The sequence below is a fragment of the Danio aesculapii genome, chromosome 24 (genome assembly GCF_903798145.1).
Source record: "Danio aesculapii chromosome 24, fDanAes4.1, whole genome shotgun sequence".
Lineage (NCBI taxonomy): Eukaryota > Metazoa > Chordata > Actinopteri > Cypriniformes > Danionidae > Danio > Danio aesculapii.
Window position 1 is genome coordinate 115001 of NC_079458.1, and position 20378 is coordinate 135378.

The window sequence follows — 20378 nt, forward strand, 5'->3', positions numbered from 1 at the left end:
ATTGACCATTATTTTAAAGTGAATGCATTTACTAACATGAACAAACTATTAGTAGCACATTTATTCTGTATTTTCTCATCTCTGTTAATGTTAGTTAAGTTCAATAACATCAGCTCATGTTAACAGTGCATTAACTGATGTTAACAAGCACGACTTTGGATATGAATTATGCATTAGTTAATGTTGAAGTATGATTAATAAATGCTTTACAAGATTATTCATGCTCTGCTAATGCTAGTACATACATTACCTAATTGACCATTACTATAAAGCGCTACCAGAATAATTAATAAAATATTAGGAAAGATATAAAAGGTCATTTTCATAAAACATGAGAAAAAACATTGAGCTTATATAAGCTTACGCATGAAAACAGAATGATAAAAATATGAACTTATATATTCTTAACTGATATCATATTAAAGAATGCAACAATAATAATAATGATAATAATAATAATAATGATAATAATAATAATAATAATAATATCTAAAATAATATAAAATAAAAATAATAAGCTAAAATATGTAACATGTAACATCATTTAATTATAGTGGATTAACCTTCATATAACATTTGTAGACCATCCGAACACAAAATTATTCTCCCTTATGTGTAATTAATTCTTTAAATATTGTTTTATTGCTGTTTAACAGAGATCTTCAATGCATTTAATCATTCATTAATTTTCCTTTGTCTTAGTCCCTTTATTCATTAGAGGTCACCACAGAGGATTGAACCACCAACTATTCCAGTATATGTTTATCACAGCGGATGCCCTTCCAGCCGCAATCCAGTACTGGGAAACACCCATACACACTCATACACTACGGCCAATTTAGTGTGACACCCTGCATTTTTAATCATAATAGTGTTAATAACTCATCTCTAATAACTGATGTCTTTTCTCTTTGTCATGATGACAGTAAATAATATTAGACTAGATATTCTTCAAGACACTAGTATTCAGCTTAGTGACATTTAAAGGCTTCACTAGGTTGATAACATGTAGGTATGCATGCATGTACCCATTTATATACATATACACCCACATATATAAAAAAAAACTTCTTAGGGGGGCTAATAATATTGACCACAGCTGTTTTTATTTTTTAATATATATTTTTTATTCCAGCCAAATTAAAAGACATTAGACTTTCTCCAGAAATAAATAATAGAAATGAACTGTGATAAATGTCCCTGTCTTTAAATAAGAATTGAAAACTCCATTGGAATAATTCTGCCTTCAACTGTATGCTTTAGTATATTAAATATTAGTATTGAAATATTTAGTTTGTTATAATGCACTGAGCGGTGAACATTCAATAATTTACTGTCTAGAAATGACAAAGCATCTAATCACAATATGAAATGTACTAAAATATCAGCTGAATACTGTATGAGCAGCTCCACGTCATCCAAACTCACCGAAATTCTGTCAAATAAATCATCTTCTGGATCCTTGTGCTTGATGAAGAGCTTGAGGTTCTTGAAAACCTGTGAGAAAGACCACAGTAAAGCAGCTTTAATAAACACAATAATCCCTCAAAGCACTGTTTCAGCGTCAATATCGCAGTTATGAATCTGGAGTCTGGATTATAATTACCCAGAAAACACAGTCCAGAACATGTGATTTCATCTCTAATATAATAGTGTGAAAGATGTTTGTGTGCATGTGTTAAGCTGTGTGACTGATTTCAAGCTAATATGAACCATTCGGGCACAGAACATGATAAAGTTAGCTGCTTTAAAGGTTGTGTTTATTTATTTGTATGGTGGAGACTATACAGTGTTTATTTTACATTGTTCTATTCTGGTTTATCTGTATAGTGATTAACAATAATTATTGTTCCAGAACAGCTTTATAAAAGGTGAACATTATTACATCAGAAAGTTAAGGAGTTGTGTATAGGGTGGACAATATATAAATGTAGTTAACCTGCAGTTATGTAGTATATAGTGTATAGTAATTATTCGATTTCTGTACCTCTAACACTGTTAGACCATTAAGCCCTGTTCATTTCACATTTATCTTCACTGCCAAAAATACTTTGTCTTGTTTCTAGTCCAAATAGCTCAATATTCTTAAATCAAGAAGCATTTTCTAGACAAATACTGTGTTGATTTCAGAAATAATGAGCCAAAATTAAGTGTTTTCCCTTAAACAAGCTAAATAAAATGCCAATAGTGAAAGCAGAATAATGCTATTTCAATGCAAAATCAAGAATATTCAGGCAGACTTCAGCATCCACAATTTAACACAATGTGAGACAGCATTAAGATGATCAATACTCTTTAAGAGCCTTTAACATCTCTGCAATGATTCATCAGCTCTCAATACTTAAAGACTCAGTGAACACCTGATCATTTGTGGACAGTTATAATTATAATCGTGTGACGCAGTGTTTGACCTGTTTCTCCACCGGCACTTTGTTGTAGTAGCGGATGGAGTCTTTTCCCAGAAAGTCAAACTCCACCACATGATCCAGCCCGTCCAGATGTTTGTGCAGGCGGATGTGCTCCACACGCAGAGAACAGCAGCCCACCGTATCTGCAGACTCATCATCCTTCTCATTACCGGCACGCAAGGCCAGCTGAACACACACGCGCACAAACACACACTAACAATTAGAAATGAACTCTAAACAGGGCTGCACAATATATGGTTCCAGCATCGATATCGCGATGTGCATTAGTAATGCTGAGTTGGGATTATAGTTGCTCAGCAATGAAGAGTGCAGTGTCATTTTACATTACATTAGATTATTCAATTACTCTACCTGAATTTATGACTACTGCTTAACTCTTCGGATAACCATAAAGCACTACTTATTTCACTTTAACTTATTTATTTATGCTTGCAATCTGTTTGATTTCCACCGCTACAAGATTATTCCAATCAATCTAAATTAATTATATTATTGTAACGCATATCAGAGAAAAATACAATATCACAATGTCAACATTTTTCCAATATTGTGCAGCTCTACCTCTACATCCGGGGACTTCAGGAAAGCGTTTTATTTCATTATTAAATGATATTTTCTAAATAATCTTAACAACATCTGGCTGACCTTGTCGATAAAGTAAATGGCGACTCCTCTCTGTCTGCTCTTCATCTCTCTGGACTTCCAGTCTTGCATGTAGCGTTTCCTGATGGAGTTCACACATGCCTTCAGCCGTCGCGCCGTCTCATACTTCTGCCAGTCCTTCTCTCCCTGAACACACACAGTCATCATCACCACACTACAGACATCATTACCAAAACTCTCAGAGAGACATTACCATCATCAGAGAGATCATTAACAATGATATCGTCATCATTATTAGTAACATCATCACCACCAAACCATCATAACCAACACTACAAATATTTCTACCATCCTTTCCAAAACATCATTACCACCACCATCAGCACTAACATTACCACCATTTACTACACTACTGCCAATCATCAAAACTACTAACACCTTCCTCACCAACACTAAAACAAACATCTTTACACCATTAAAACCACCACCACCAACAAACCAACATCATTAACATTACTCCTACCACCATCAATACAGTTATAAACACTAATTATAAACCATTATCATTACCAGCACCAACATCAATATGATTCAAACACCAAAACCATGATTCTACCTCAATAAAAAAACAACAAGACACGATCACTACATCATCATTGCCAACAAAACCATCATTACCAGCATCAATATCATCACCATCGTCATTACCACCATCACAAACAGCAAAAGCATCATCATTACCCAAACCAAAACAATCACCGTTACCATCACTTCTACCACTTTCATTACCATCATCACTAACAACAAGCCAACATCATTACCACCAGCATCATTACAACACCAAAACCATCATCATTACCAACACAATCCTTACTAAGTCTTAAACAAAACCAACACAAGAAACATTATTACCACTGCCAAGATCAACATTAAAACCATCATCAATACCACCACCAACACTCCCACTACAATCACCATCAGGAATCACACAAGACACATTTACAAAGAAAAACACACATGCACACACACTACCACCACCACCACTACTACTACTAACATCAAAACAATCATCATCAACACCAACACCACCATGATTCTAACTCAAACAAAAACAAACACACCAATGCAAAACACTAACACTACCATCATCATTACTAAAAAACAAATTACAACCCCCCCACCAGCATCAACACCACCAAAACTATCATCAATACCACCACCATCATTACCAACATCAAACCCATCGTCCCTACCAGCACTACTACTACCACCATCATCATAGAAAGCGAAAGCATCATCATTACCCACACCAAAACAATCACCGATACCATCACTACAACCACTTTTATTACCATCATCTTTACAAAAACAACAAAACCATTACCAACACAATCCTAACTAAGACTAAAACAAAAACCATCATTACCACCACCACTACCAACAGCATCATTACCAACAACAAACATCATTACCACCACCAATATCAACATTAAAACCATCATGAGCATCAACACTCCTACTATAATCATTACCAACACCAAAACCATCAGCAAACACACAATAGACACATATACAAACATAAACACATGCACACACACACACTGAACACCATCACCATCACTACTACTAACATTACCAACATCAAAACAATCATTACCAACACAAACATAAACACCACCATGATTCTAACTCAAACAAAGACCAACGCACCAACGAAAAACACCATCACTACCATCATCATTGCCAACAAAACCATCATCACCCCTCCACCAGCATCAACACCACCAACACTATCATCATCATCACTACCATCATTACTACCACAGTCATTACCAACATCTAACCCATCAGCCACCATCACAAACAGCAACTACTACTTACATTACCCACCACCATAATTACAACACTTAAACCATTATCATTACCAACGCTAACATCAATAACAACACAATCCTTACTTATACAAAAACCAACACAAAAACCATCATTACCACTACCACCAAAGATCATTACCACCACCAATATCAACACCAAAACCATCAACACTCCTACTATAATCATTACCAACACCAAAACCACAGCAATCTACTAACATTACCCACACCAAAACGATTATCATTACCATCACTTCTACCACTTTCATTACCATCATCATTACTAACAACAAGCCAACATCATTACCACCGCCATCATTACAACACCAAAACCAACATCATTACCACCACTATCCTTACAAAAAACAAAACTAACATCATTACCACCACTATTACAAAAAACCAAAACCAACATCATTACCAACTCAATCCTTACTAAGAGTTAAACAAAAGCCAACATTACCACTACCACAACAACAACATAATTGCCAACAATAAAAAACATCATTACCATCACCAAAAACACAGACACCATCATCAATACCCCCACCACCACCACCATTACAAACACCAAAACCATCATCATCACCAGCATCAAGACTCCAACTGCTATCATTACCAACAACAAAACCATCAGCAATCATACAAACAAAAACACACACTAACAAGACCACCAATACTACCGCTACTATCTTTACCAACACCAAATTCATCAGCAACACCACCATCATTACCAAAACTCCTACCATTATCATTCCACCATAGTCATTGTTACCAACTCAACCACCATCACCACGAATGCTGAAAAGGTCAATGTCATTACCACCTATACTCATTATCATCAGCATCATTACCAACACTACCACCATCCTCATTACCTGCATCATCAGTCAAAACACTCACCATCATTAACATAAGCAGTACAAATCACCTCCATCATAAATCACCATCATTACCAACACTACCATCATAATTACAGACTCCCCTTCTGATCTGATCACAGACAGACCTTGAGTTTGGAGCTGGGGTTCAGCATGATGTATTTGGGTCGTTTTTGAATGTTCTCCAGCCATGATGCCAGCCACGTCACTGTGTTATCATGCTGAACGCGCTTCCACTTGTGTCCTGCAGGGGGCTCTGGGATCTTAGAGTCTCTGTGGAGTGAAAAATACAATATATATGACAAACTATCATTTATAATAATATTAATAATAATTAAAAATGGCCGGCACTGTGGCCCCACAGTAAGAAGGTCTCTGGTTCGAGTCCCGACTGGGTCAGTTGGCGTTTCTGTGTGGAGTTTGCATGTTCTCCCCGTGTTGGTGTGGGTTTCCTCCGGGTGCTCCGGTTTCCTCCCACAGTCCAAACACATGCGCTATAGGGGAATTGATCAACTAAACTGGCCGTAGTGTATGAGTGTGTGTGAACGAGTGTGTATAGATGTTTTCCAGTACTGGGTTGCAGTTGGAAGGGCATCCGCTGTGTAAACATATGCTGGATAAGTTGGCGGTTCATTCCAGTGTGGTGACCCCTGATAAAGGGACTGAGGTGAAGGAAAATGAATAAATGAATAATTAAAAACTGATTGTTGTATTATTAATTGATTGATTGATTGACAGACTGATTGATTGATTGACAGACTGATTGATTGATTGATTGATTGATTGATTGATTGATTGATTGACAGACTGACTCGCTGCAGTTGATGGTGACGTCCTCTGGCTGGATGCGCTTCTTGAGTCTGCCCATCTTCGGGTGTTCTCCTCGGCCGCGGAACAGCCCTGGCGGCTCCAGCTTGAAGTTTCCGATCTTCTCTCGATGTCCGTCCAGCAGACAGAACCCAAACTCCTCCATCAGCCGCGCCGCCTCATCCTTCAGGACCTGATTGAAGACATGCAGAGTCAGACTCACTGCTGAGAACAAAGCGCATATACACAGAAACACAAGCACACACACAGATACAGACAGACAGACACACACACACACACACACACACACCTGCTTCTCCTCCTTCGTCATGTTCTTCTTCTCCTCCGCTTTCTCCACAAAGTACTTGTGTATGCGACTGAAGTTGCACTTGGAGAGTGTCGTGATCAGCTTTCGCTCTTCTTTCGTCATTTCCTGAAGACGGTCCAGAAGAGCATTTTCAGCCTCTTTCACTGATTCTCCTCATATTTTTAATGATTATTCATAATAAACCTGCCACTTATACACGTTCATGACTATTTGTGTGTGTTGTGTTTGGAGCGGTGATTTCTCTCAGCGAACACTAACAGTATATCAGTGTATATCACAGGAGGTATATTAGTGTATTAGAGGATTGTGTAGTATTACTGCACTTTAAACACTTTAAAGCTCTTCAGCATCTTGTTAATCACAAACAATCAACACATTTTTATTTCTGTCTGTCAGAACAGCACAAGATTATCATATTATATGGCACCTCTGATAAGGGCTAGCACTAAACTCTTCTCAATATAATCCAAAAGTAGTCAGGTTACATCAGCATAAAAGTAATCAAAATGTAGTCAGATTATGTCACCATAAAAGTAATCAAAATGTAGTCAGATTATGTCACCATAAAAGTAATCAAAATGTAGTCAGATTATGTCACCATAAAAGTAATCTAAATGTAATCTAAAAGTAGTCAGGTTACATCATCATAAAAGTAATCTAAATGTAATCAGGATACATCACCATAAAAGTAATCTAAATGTAATCTAAAAGTAGTCAGGTTACATCATCATAAAAGTAATCAGGATACATCACCATAAAAGTAATCAAAATGTAGTCAGATTATGTCACCATAAAAGTAATCTAAATGTAATCAGGATACATCACCATAAAAGTAATCTAAATGTAATCTAAAAGTAGTCAGGATACATCACCATAAAAGTAATCTAATGTAATCCAAAAGTAGTCAGGTTACATCACCAAAAATAATCTAAATGTAATCCAAAAGTAGTCAGATTACATCACTATAAAAGTTATCTAAATGCCATCTGAAAGTAGTCAAGGTCCATCACTATAAAAGTAATCTAAATGTAGTCAGATTATGTCAACATAAAAGTAATCTAAATGTAACCCAAAAGTGGTCAGGTTACATCGCCATAAAAGTAATCGAAATGTAATCCAAAAGTAGTCAAATTACTGCAGTATGAAAGTAATCTAAATTACTTTAAGAATAGTACTTTCATAGTAAAAATCCAAATGTAGTCCACTTAAGTCACTATAAATGTAACTTAAATGTAATCCAAAGTTCTCAAGTTAAATTACATAAAAGTAATCAGATTACGTCACCATAAAAGTAATCTAAATGTAATCCACAAGTAGTCAAATTACTGCACCATAAAAGTAATCTTTACTTTAAGAATATAACTCCCATAGTACTTTTGTGGTAAAAATCCAAATGCAGTCCGCTTATGTCACTATAAATGTAGTCTAAATATAATTCAAAATTAGTCAGGTTAAATTACATAAAAATTATCTAAATGTAATCCAAAAGTACTCTGATATTTTATGATTTTCCTACTGTAACTGTGTCTACTGGAAATAGGCTGATTCATAAAAAGCTTTAAGAAGTGAGAGTGTGTGGTTTCTGACCCTTCTCCAGTCCTTGAAGAAGTTCGTCTGAAACACCTCTTTAGTTGTGTATTCGTGATCCAGCATCTTAGCGTAGAAGGTGGCGATTTCCTCAGTCGCTGGACTCAGTTTCACCTGCTGTCCTACACACACACACACACACACACACACACACAATGTGAGTGAAGTGAACGTCTGCTGTGATTAGACCAGGATCAGAGTAAAGCAGCGGCTCTCTCAGAGTTGGTACCGTCATAATAAAAGCAGATGTTTGCCGGCAGCGGCTCGTAATCCGGAGCGAAATACGGCCCTTTATGCTCCAGACTGCTCCATTTCACTGCGTCACATGACTTTCCTTCCTCCCACCTCAACACACACAATCACAGGTCCTCCATCAATGCAGTGATGAGAAAACAAACACAGAGAAACTGATATACACACACACACAACAGACTGCAGGATCAGCCTCACAAAGAGTGAAATTAGCTAATTGAGTATTGAGATAAATGAATTATAGTTAAATTAGAAGTAAATTGTGGGAAAATAATCCTACAATAAGTGTATAATAACTTTATAAAACAAATAATATTAACATTTATGATGGATTTAAAGTCTGTAAACTCCATTTTGACTCGGAATCTCAAATAATCATATTGTAAAACAGTCATGAACTCTGGATATTATCCAAAACTTTAGTCCGATCAGCAACATCAACGACAGAAAGTTATAAATTATTGCATTTATTATTTATTTTTAAACAAAAGTTCATTTATGTCAAATAGAACAATCTAATCAATAAGAAAATGCAATATATAGGCTAAAACCTGAAGATATTACAGTACATTTCTATCATTTATTTAGGATTTATGAACCGCATTAGAATAAATAGACCTGAAATTAATCATTTTATATTCATATTTAATAATCAGAAGTGATAATAAAGACACCTTTAGTCTTGATTTATTTGTGATTAACTATGACTTTAACATATATAAAACAGCGCGTGTGCTGAAGTGTACATAACGCGCATGCGCAGATGATGTTTGCCCGTACACTGATGTAAACACACGCACTGACCTGGTATCTGCCCGAGTTTGCGCAGCTGCATAATGTCTGAATGAGGAAGAAACTGAAGTCGCTTTATTAAGATCCGCAGAGACAGAAATTAATCGCGAAATCAAGAACAAACATCTTTTCATTCCCTGCTGGAGCCGCGAACAGCTGACATGTGCGCATCTGCGCGTGCGCACTTCTGCTACCCGGAGCGCGCGTCTGCATCACATATAATCTTGTCCGACCGAATGCATCCGAGAGACAACAGTTCCGCACAGCTCTCAGGATCCCGCTTTAATTAAAATCATAACAAGTCATTTATGAAGGTTTATTTCTGCTTATAAATGAAAGCAATTTTGACTTTTTTGCAATAAGAAAAAAAAATCGAATCTGCGCACTATAAATATTTAATTTGGGAGAAAAATGTTCAGTGGTGGAAAAATAAAAGATGTATAATCAAAATTATGAAAATGATATTGGAAAGAGAGTACGTTGTGTGTTCAGATATGAAAACAACAGTGTTTAATAGCAGAACTTGAGGGAAAACTACATTACCCATGATGCTGTGCTGAAAATACCACCAATCAGAGTTGCACAAACTGACCTGTAGCTCTGCTCAAATACTCATATATTTGAACATCTTTTACAATTGCTGTACATCTTTTGTTTCTATGAACACAAGCATCATCTCTTAAAAACGGTTTTGCTTATCTGTCCTTTTTATTTGATCATACGCAATTCTTCATGGTTTAGTAGTTCTTTCCACCATTAAAGTCTTGAATATTTGTCTTTGTCTAATTTCATCCACTGTTGTGCTTCAAATCTAACAGATTACAGACCTCTGCAAAACTGACCTGAAGTTCCTCCAGCTAAACTATAATGGCCTGAAGTGTGACGGAGTCGTCATTAATTCAGGCTTATTTAATCCCACATATTCAGAACTCAATATTCAGAGATAATCTAGAAAGCTTTTACATACTCCACCTTCAAATGATGACGAAAGACTACCTGAAGGAGAGCAGTCGAGCACGTACCACTTCCACTTATCAGACTCCTCCTCCTTCTTGTCCTCTTTCTTCCCCTTCTCTTTCCTCCCCTCTTCATCCTTCTTGTCTTTCTTCCCCTTTTCTTTCTTCTCATTCTTCTTGTCCTTCTTCACCTTCTCCTTCCTCTTTTCATCTTTCTTGTCCTCCTCCTCATTCTTCTTCTTCTTATTTTTCTTGTCATCCTTCTCCTTTTTCTCCTCCTCATTCTTCTTCCTCTTCTTATTTTTCTTGTCATCCTTCTCCTTTTTCTCCTCCTCATTCTTCTTTCTCTTCTTATTTTTCTTGTCGTCCTTCTCTTTTTTCTCCTCCTCGATCTTCTTCCTCTTCTTACTTTTCTTGTCATCCTTCTCTTTTTTCTCCTCCTCCTTGATCTTCTTCCTCTTCTCCGACTTGTCCCGTTCAGAACTCTGCTTTTTTCTCTTCTTCTCCTCCAGGTGTTGATTTATATCTCTCTTCTCCTCTTTCTCTCCGTTCTCTTCATCTCTGTTCTTTATCTCCTTCTGTGGAGTGATGCTCAGCTCCTTCAGGAACATGGAGAAAGCTCAGATCAGGAGTTAATGGGTAATTGCATAAAATAATATTAATAATAATAATGACTCCAGTGCTCGCGGTGACCAGAGTTCGATTCCCGCCTCACGGTCCTATGCCGATCCTTTCCCTCTCTCTGCTCCCCATGCTTTCCTGTCAATACTCTCTACTGTCCTGTCTAATAAAGGTGAAAACCCCAGAACAAAATAATTATATAAACAAAATAAATAATAATAATAATGATAATAATAATAATATTATAACCTGAACATAACCAAAGAATAACCAGAACAATACCAAAACTAACCTAAACATTGCCAGATGATAACCAGAACATAACCAGAATATAACTTGATTATAACCAGAGCATAACCTGAAGATAACCTAAACATTACCAGAGGATAACCAGGACATAACCTAAACATTACTAGAACATAATCTGAACATTGCCAGAATATATTAAGATAATTACCAAAGCATAACCTGAAGATAACTTGATTATAACCAGAGCATAACCTGAAGATAACTTGATTATAACCAAAGCATAACCTGAAGATAACTTGATTATAACCAGAGCATAACCTGAAGATAACTTGATTATAACCAGAGCATAACCTGAAGATAACTTGATTATAACCAGAGCATAACCTGAAGATAACTTGATTATAACCAGAGCATAACCTGAAGATAACCAGAGCATTACCAGAATATAACAAGAGAATAACCAGAAAATAACCTAAACATTACTAGAGGATAATCAGGACATAACCCTGACATAAGTAGAATATAACTTGATTATAACCAGAACATAACCAGAATATAACTTAATAATAACTAGAACATAACCTGAACATTACCAGAGGATAACCAGAACATAATCTGAACATTGCCAGAATATATTAAGAGAATAACCAGAGCATAACCTGAACATAACCAGAATATAACTTGATTATAACCAGAGCATAACCTGAAGATAACCAGAGCATTACCTGAACATTACCAGAATATAACAACTGAATAACCAGAGCATAACCAGAATATAACTTGATAATAACCAAAGCATAAGCTGAACATTACCAGAGGATAACCAGAACGTAAACGGAACATTACCAGAATAAACAAGAGAATAACCGGAGCATATCCTGAACATAACCAGAATATTATTTTAGGATAACCAGAGCATAAACTGAATATAACCAGAACATACCAAAATACAACCTAAATATAGTCAGAACATAACTGGAACAAAACCAGAATACAACCTAAATATTAGTTTGAACTTAACCAGATCATAACCTGAACATTACCTGAATGTAATCAGAACATAATTTGAACATAACCAGATCATAACCATAATACAACTCATATATAAAATCAAAACATAAACAGAATGTAACATGAATATGAGAACATAACGTGAACATAACCTGAGTACAATCTAAATGTATTCAGTATATAACCAGAACATAACATGAACATAATCAGAACTGAACATAACTAGAATATGAGAACATAACCTAAATATAACCTAAACATAATCAGTATATAACCAGAGCGCAATGGGATCATAACTGCATATATAATTATCAATATAATAAAAAATAACCTGAACATAACTAGAACATTACCAGAATATAATCAAAACATTACCACAGCGTAATCGGATCATAACCTGAATATAATCAGAACATAACCTTAATTTAACCAGAGTACAATCCAAATATAATCAGAACATAGCCTGAATATACTCAGAACTGAAGATAACCAGAATATAATGACAGCATAACCTGAATATAACCTAACCATAAGCAAAATACAACCTGAATATAATCAGTACATAACCTGAAGATAACCAGAATATAATTAGTAAATAACCAGCATACAATCAGTACATAACCTCAACTTAACCAGAATATAATCAGTACTTAACCAGAGAGTAACCGGATCACAACCAGAATATACTAAGAGCATAACCTTAATATAACCTGAACATAACCAGAATATAATCAGTACATAACCAGAATACAATCAGTCCATAACCTGAACATAACCAGAACATAATCAGAACATAACCAGAGCGTAACCGGATCATAACCTCAAAATAATCAGAACATAACCTGAATATAACCGGAATATGATTAGTACATGACCTGAACATAATCAGTACATAACCAAAATATATCCGGATCATGTCCGGTACCATGTTAGTGGTGCAGCATAAGATACCATAGTAACAGAGAATGACTAAAGCTAATCAGCCTTCATGCTACTTAAACCCAAGACTGGTGAAAACTAAACTGAAACATAAGTGGCTCTCCAGATAATCCCGCTTCAAGGAACCGTCCACTGAGCTCCGCATACACACACACGCACACACACACACACACCTGCTCAGAGTCGCTCTGCTGTTTCAGGTGCAGATCTGCAGTTTGTTCCTTTTTCGTCTCATTATTCTGATGCTCTTTACTGCTCTTGGTTTGAGACTGAGAATAAACCATAAACAATTAAAATCACAGTCGGAGCTCAAGGCCAGAAAACCTACGAAACAAACATCAACACACCTTCTGCTTCTCGTTGCTTTCTGATGAACTTGACTCCTCGTGTCCATCATGCTGACCTCTGGTGGAAACATTTTTATTTACAAGATGTAAAAATGCATCTCTGCTGTCTCTAGAGTGTGTGTGTGTTTGAGTTTATGCTGAAAATAGCACACTTATAACGCTTCTACCTCTCTGAAACTCACCCTTTTAGGCTTTGATCCTAATTGTTGTGTTTTGGTGACTGTCGCTTTAAATTCAAATGAGACTGTGCTCTTTTCAGAAGAGGGTGGAGCTACAGACAGCTGTGTGTCATCATAGTGACAGATGTAAAACAGCAGTGTGTGTGTGTTGTGAGTGCTGGTCAGGTGTGAGTGTGTGCTTCAGTGTGAGTGTGTTCTGTCAGTCTATGTCGCTCCTGTCTCTGTTCATCTAAAACTCCACATCTATAATCCTCTTAGTCTATGCTGACATTATCTTCATCTGCTCAAACACTCTAATGGCTAATGGACAGACGGCTGCTTCTCACTCAGGGCTGCTGTTTATGCTAATGAGGGAGAGATGATGGGTACTAGTGGGCGGGGCTTTCCCCCTCAGATGACACGTACAAAGGGGGAATGTCAATCAAAGTGTTTCTGCATCAAGTCACCACACACTATTCATTCATGTTCACCACTAGAGGCTGGAGATATTCACACACTGCTGACACACAACTGGGTTTAAACCTCTTATAAAAATGATTTCTGCATAATAGGTTTGCATATTCAGAAAGTGATCTAAATTTGAATATTTATGTAGTTTGTTATATTTTGCATTTAACATGAAGTGAAACAGATCTCTTGCCTTTCATCAGGATCTACTTTGATTTCCTGCAAAAATAACACACACAATTACACATTTTTAACACTTAAATTGCCTTTTTAAAGTTTTTAAGACCCTTTTAAAAGATTTATTACAAAGTTTGAGATCACATATAATGTCAGAATATTGGGTAAATAATGTAATCAGTATCATAAATAAATACAGCTCACCATATTCAGGTCACCGTCTCCAGCTTCACATTTCAGTCCTCTGCAGAAACAAACAGTAATAAATGAACTACATACATATACATCTATTTATACATATATTTTTAGTACTAAATTAATTTATTAATATTTAAAAATATTTAAAGATATTATGAGAATATGGTTTTAAATTACCATCATAAAAAGATTTTGTATGTTTTAGAAGTCTGTGATGCAGTTGTGTGTTTATTTCTTGCTCTATAATGTGTTACCAAATCTGCAGTCAGGATTTTGCTTTATTGATTGATTTATTTCGGCCCTATCACCATATACAGATCAAATTATAAAATAATGGCACATGTGGGTATTTTAAATTTACTGCTCTTCAAATTAACTTATTTGATCTGTACATTCACATAAATATATCTATTACATAACTGTATCTGTTATTAAAAATAATATTACCCCCTAGTTCTAAATGTACAGTTCCTACACCAGCATGCATCTGTGATAACCTTCAAAAGCATTAAAAATAAACAGTAAAAATTAATAAATAAATGAACATTTAACACACCTGGAGAGTGCAGACCCCTGCTGATGCTCATCTGACTGTATCTGAACACAACAGATTCACACACACACACACACGCACACGCACACACACACTCAACAAGAAGATAACTTAAAGAAATTTAACCACAGTTTAACTATTGTAAAATTGTAGCTACCAGGGTTTTATCTTTATGTCAGGGTATTATCAACAAAACAGTCTAGAGTAAACAGTAATAATATAGTCTTTAGCTGTCGAAAACTACAGAATTGGGTCGTTTGTTTATATTCCTATGGTCGTTTTGCCATAGCAACTGTAAAATTACAACATTAATTTAAGTGATTAACTATAGCTGTTACCATAGCAACTATAGATTTACAACATTAATTCAAATAATTAACTATAGTTGTTGCCAAAGCAACTGTATAATTACAATATTACTTCATGTGATTAACTATAGTAGTGTTGCCATAGCAATAGCAGAATTACTACATTAATTCAAGCATTTAATTATAGTTGTGTTACCATAGCAACTTTAGAATTACTACAACATTAAAGTGATTAACTATAGCTGTGTTACCATAGAAACTGTACAAATATTACATGATTAAAGCATTAACTATAGCTGTGTTACCATAGCAACTTTAGAATTACTACAACATTAAAGTGATTAACTATAGCTGTGTTACCATAGAAACTGTACAAATATTACATGATTAAAGCATTAACTATAGCTGTGTTACCATAGAAACTGTACAAATATTACATGATTAAAGCATTAACTATAGCTGTGTTACCATAGAAACTGTACAAATATTACATGATTAAAGCATTAACTATAGCTGTGTTACCATAGTAACTTTAGAATTACTACAACATTAATGTATTTCACTATAGCGGTGTAGCCATAGCAACTGTAGAATTACAACATTAATTCAACCACTATAGATGTGTTACTATAGCAACTGTAAAATTAATACATTAATTCATGCACTTAACTATAGTGTGGTTCCATGGCAACTACAGCATTACAACATTAATTCAAGTGATTAATTATAGTTGTTACCATAGTAACTATAGAATTACTAGAATATTAATTCATGCACTTAACTATAGTTTTTTTTAACACAGCAGCTCTAAAATTTACAACATTAATTCAAGTGTTTACCTACAGCTGGGTTTCCATAGCAACTGTAGAATTACATTAACTACAGTTGTTTTACCATAGCAACGATAATATTACCACATTAATTCATGCACTTACAGCTGTTACCATAGCAGCTGTACAGAACTGCTACATTGATTCCAGAACTTCACTATTGTGTTTCAAAAACAATCCCGCATTTAAAATAAGCTACATGTGGGCCTACTGTAGGAAACAGTTTATAAAACAGATTGCTTCTTTCCCTTCTTTCATAAAATCGTAAGGAAAACAAAGTGCAATATGAAATATGATCTATTAAAACAAATTTATCAATCCAATCACAAAGAAATAATTGTAGATTTCTGTTTTTTCCTATTTACATGTGTGATTGTGATGTTTACCAACCATCTTCAGCTCAGATGATCTTCCGACAGTAATATTATAGAGTTATGAGTTGCAATGAAGATAGTTTACGAAATATGAAAAAAATAATCGAGAATTATAGACAAGCAAAATATAGCGTCGTTTAAGAAGTCAAATAAAGTGAGTTTTACCTTAAAACAAGCAAAATGATCATGTTAAAACCTATTTCAGATTTATTATTTCTGTTATTGTTCACTTGTCTATAAAATGCTTCATGATTGAAGAACTTTTACATTTCTGGACTAGAAACAAGACTAAAACTACACAAGAAAAGCATTTATTAGTGTATTTCTGACCTGCTCTCCGTTCTGCTCCTCTTTAGACGAGTGTTTGGGTTTGTTCTTCTCTCTAAAGAATTAAAAACACTTAATAAAGTCCAATAAACCTCTTTATCTCGTCTGAAGATCCTCCTTCTGACCTTTTATCCTGTTTTTTGCTGCTCTTCTCTCGTCCTTTCTTTTCCAGTTTCATCCTGTCGCTGTAAACAGCAGTAACTCAACTCAATAAACACGCAAACTAAAGTTTAGACTGAATTAATCTCGAGGGGTTGAGTGAAATAAACGCTGTTCTCGTGAATTCTGAAGCTCGGGTAATCTGAATGCTGGACACCTGCAACACCTGAAAGAGTTTAAGTTACTCTTCTAATCAAGTGCGCAAAATCAGCCCGCGCGCCACCTGCCGGCTGAGGAGAGCGTTACAGCGCATTAGAGAGTCTAAGAACATTTTCAACAGCACAATAAAAAGAGGAAAAAAAAAACACATCTGATTATGGATGGCATATAAAATGTATGATATTTTCCTGTGCTGGATCCTATTTGAGGAAAGTGACTTTAAAATAACAGTAATGAAAATACTCTTCAAGTCACTGAGCTCATGTGAAGCAGAAACCAGGCTGTTTCTATAAACTATGAATAAAAAAGGGCTTAATGTGATGATCTGCAGCCAATAGCGTTAACTTTATATATATTTATATATCAATAATTTAACAGATTATATATTTATATTTAAATACAAATTACATTTAGAAACTGCTAGACATTTCACCAATAAATACAAAGACACAGTCACAGGTTGGATTAAACAATGTACAAAAACTGCATTATTATAATTTTTTTTTCTTCTTTATTAATCTATTTACCTGGATTTGGGTGAACATAAACTGTAAACTTTGTGTTTTGACTGGGACTGCTCAATATTGAAAATAAAATAAATAAAACTACTGCAAAACATTGCAGTTTTTAGGTTACAGTGTTTAACAGAGCAAGGAAAGTTCACAGTATGTCTGATAATATTTTATCTTCTGGAGAAAGTCTTATTCATTTTATTTCAGCTAGAATAAAAGCAGTTTTTAATTTTTAAACACCATTTTAAGGTCAATATTATTAGCCACTTTAAGCTATTTCTTTGTTCAATAGTCTACATAACAAACCATCATTATACAATAACTTGCCTAATTACCCTAACCTGCCTAGTTAACCTAATTACCCTAGTGAAGCCTTTAAATATCACTGTAAGCTGAATACTAGTGTCTTGAAGAATATCTAGTCTAATATTATTTACTGTCATCATGACAAAGAGAAAAGAAATCAGGGGCTAATAATTCTGACTTCAAATGTGTGAATATATATATATATATATATATATATATATATATATATATATATATACACACACACACACACACAGAATATCTAACCATTTATATTAAAACCAAATAACCATCTGGAAAGGATTCGTTGTTTTTTTAAGTGATTGGGGTGATTTTCTAGACAGTGGATCTGCATAAAATATCAATTATAAACACAGATAAACACAATAGAAAAAGGCAAACAACAATAAACAGCTTTTATGGAGGAGCCTGAACTTATTGACTCAAAAATGGATTCAAATACCATCAAATAGCTTATTGATTCGAAAACAGGCCTGCATATTCTTCAGTCATAATTAAATAGTTGATCTGTTCAAACTACAATCAGTATTTCAAATGCAATGTGCAAATGATTAACATTACAATTAAATGTTGAAAACTAATCCACAGATCTCACACTCCATACTCTGAAACTGAAGATTATTGACAACACAGACGTGCAAATCATGAGATACGACATGATATAATGTGCAGATTTAGCTTTGGCTGTTCATTTACAGATAAAGACTAAATCATTCGCCCTCCTGAACATTTTTTAAAATACTTTTCAAGTATTTACGAAGAGCTGTTTGAGTTTTGTTTACACATTTTTAAACATAAATGCTTTAACAAAATTAGTTTGTCTTTTTTAATTAATTAAGATACTAGTATTCAGCTTAAAGTGTAAAAAGGCTTGTAAATAGACAAGTCATTGCACAACAGTGGTTTATTATTAATAATTCCATAAGGAGGCTAATAATCATTTTCACCAGAAGAAAAATATAATTTATAATACTCTGTTAAACGACATTAACATGTGGGAAACATCTGAAAAAGTCCACTAATTCATCAGGAATGAATTTCTCTGTGTAAAACACACACAGCATTGAGTGAAACGCATGTGTATATTTGAGTGTTTAATTTACAGACAGTAACACATCTGCTGGTTCCCTGCAGGAGAAGAAGAGGAGCTGCAGAAAACAACATCACAGACAACTGATGATGCACCAGTCTTTTATTACAGCAAAAGTATTCGGAAGTGTGTGTAAAAAAGAATAATAAATTCACCACACCTTTCCTCAAGAACCGGATGGAATGATTGACCGCAGGTTGTTCACATCCAAGACGTGTCCGTTTAAACACTGTACAGCAGCAGAACTAATTCATCGTCTGTCAGCCGCCATAAATACTCAAAAACAAACAAACAAAACTATTAGTGCTGGGTAAAGATGAATCACATCCATAATAAACACAGGTTTTGACATTATCTATGTGCGTGTATTATATATATATATATACACACACACACACGTATATGTGATGCACACATACATGGAAACAGCATTTTGTTCCATAGACAATAAAATGTACAGTTCGTATCAGACATTATCTAAATACAAATAAACATTCTATCAAATATATGCAAGAACGTGTGCATTTAAATATATGCACATACACAGTACACACACTTAAATTATGCCAAACCAAACTTTTATTTTGGATGTGATTAATCACGATTCATTTTTATCCAGCACTAAAAATAAACCTTCAGTATGAACTGTACAACGAGAGAAAAAGACAAATCTAAAGAAATTAAACATTTACAGATATATAAAGTAGAGCTGGGCAAAGATTGATCACATTCAAAATAAAAGTTTGGTTTGACATAAGATGTTCGTGTATTATATATGTAACATACATAAAACTATACATTTATTTTGCACAGATATTTAAATAGATTTTATAAAATTTTTTTATTCTAAATAAAATATTCCCAAATGTAAACATGCATGCGTGTATTTAAATACACAGAATAAACACACACACATATTATATCAAGACAAACTTTTATTTTGCATGTAATTAGTTTTTTCCCAGCACTAATAATTAAAAAAAATGGTATGAACTGTACAACGAGAGAAGAAAAGAAATGCTTGAACAATTTACATTATATATATAGTGCTGGGCAGATTAA

The 20378-nt window shown here is 34.6% G+C and overlaps 1 protein-coding gene and 1 long non-coding RNA gene across 3 annotated transcripts in view; both read right to left on the reverse strand.

The window, feature by feature from the left end:
- top1mt (DNA topoisomerase I mitochondrial) overlaps positions 1-9744 on the reverse strand; it is a 17737-nt gene extending 7993 nt beyond the window's left edge. The window contains exons 1-9 of one of the 2 annotated variants that reach the window (XM_056450909.1): positions 9566-9744; positions 8739-8854; positions 8510-8631; positions 6905-7027; positions 6600-6787; positions 5916-6060; positions 3075-3218; positions 2412-2594; positions 1429-1497 (exon numbers count right to left, since the gene is read on the reverse strand). In XM_056450909.1, coding sequence (XP_056306884.1) covers positions 1429-1497; positions 2412-2594; positions 3075-3218; positions 5916-6060; positions 6600-6787; positions 6905-7027; positions 8510-8631; positions 8739-8854; positions 9566-9687 — 1212 coding nt within the window. In that variant the 5' untranslated portion in view covers positions 9688-9744. Of the gene's footprint in view, positions 1-1428; positions 1498-2411; positions 2595-3074; positions 3219-5915; positions 6061-6599; positions 6788-6904; positions 7028-8509; positions 8632-8738; positions 8855-9565 lie in introns of those variants that run through there. The other variant, XM_056450910.1, reaches the window with a different exon arrangement.
- Positions 9745-14687: 4943 nt separating this feature from the next.
- On the reverse strand, positions 14688-17114 carry LOC130218665 (uncharacterized). Its single transcript, XR_008835974.1, has 3 exons — positions 17073-17114; positions 15234-15274; positions 14688-14723 (listed from the first exon to the last, which is right to left on the reverse strand). It is a non-coding gene; the product is annotated as an uncharacterized LOC130218665 (long non-coding RNA).
- Between the last annotated feature and the right edge of the window lie 3264 nt (positions 17115-20378).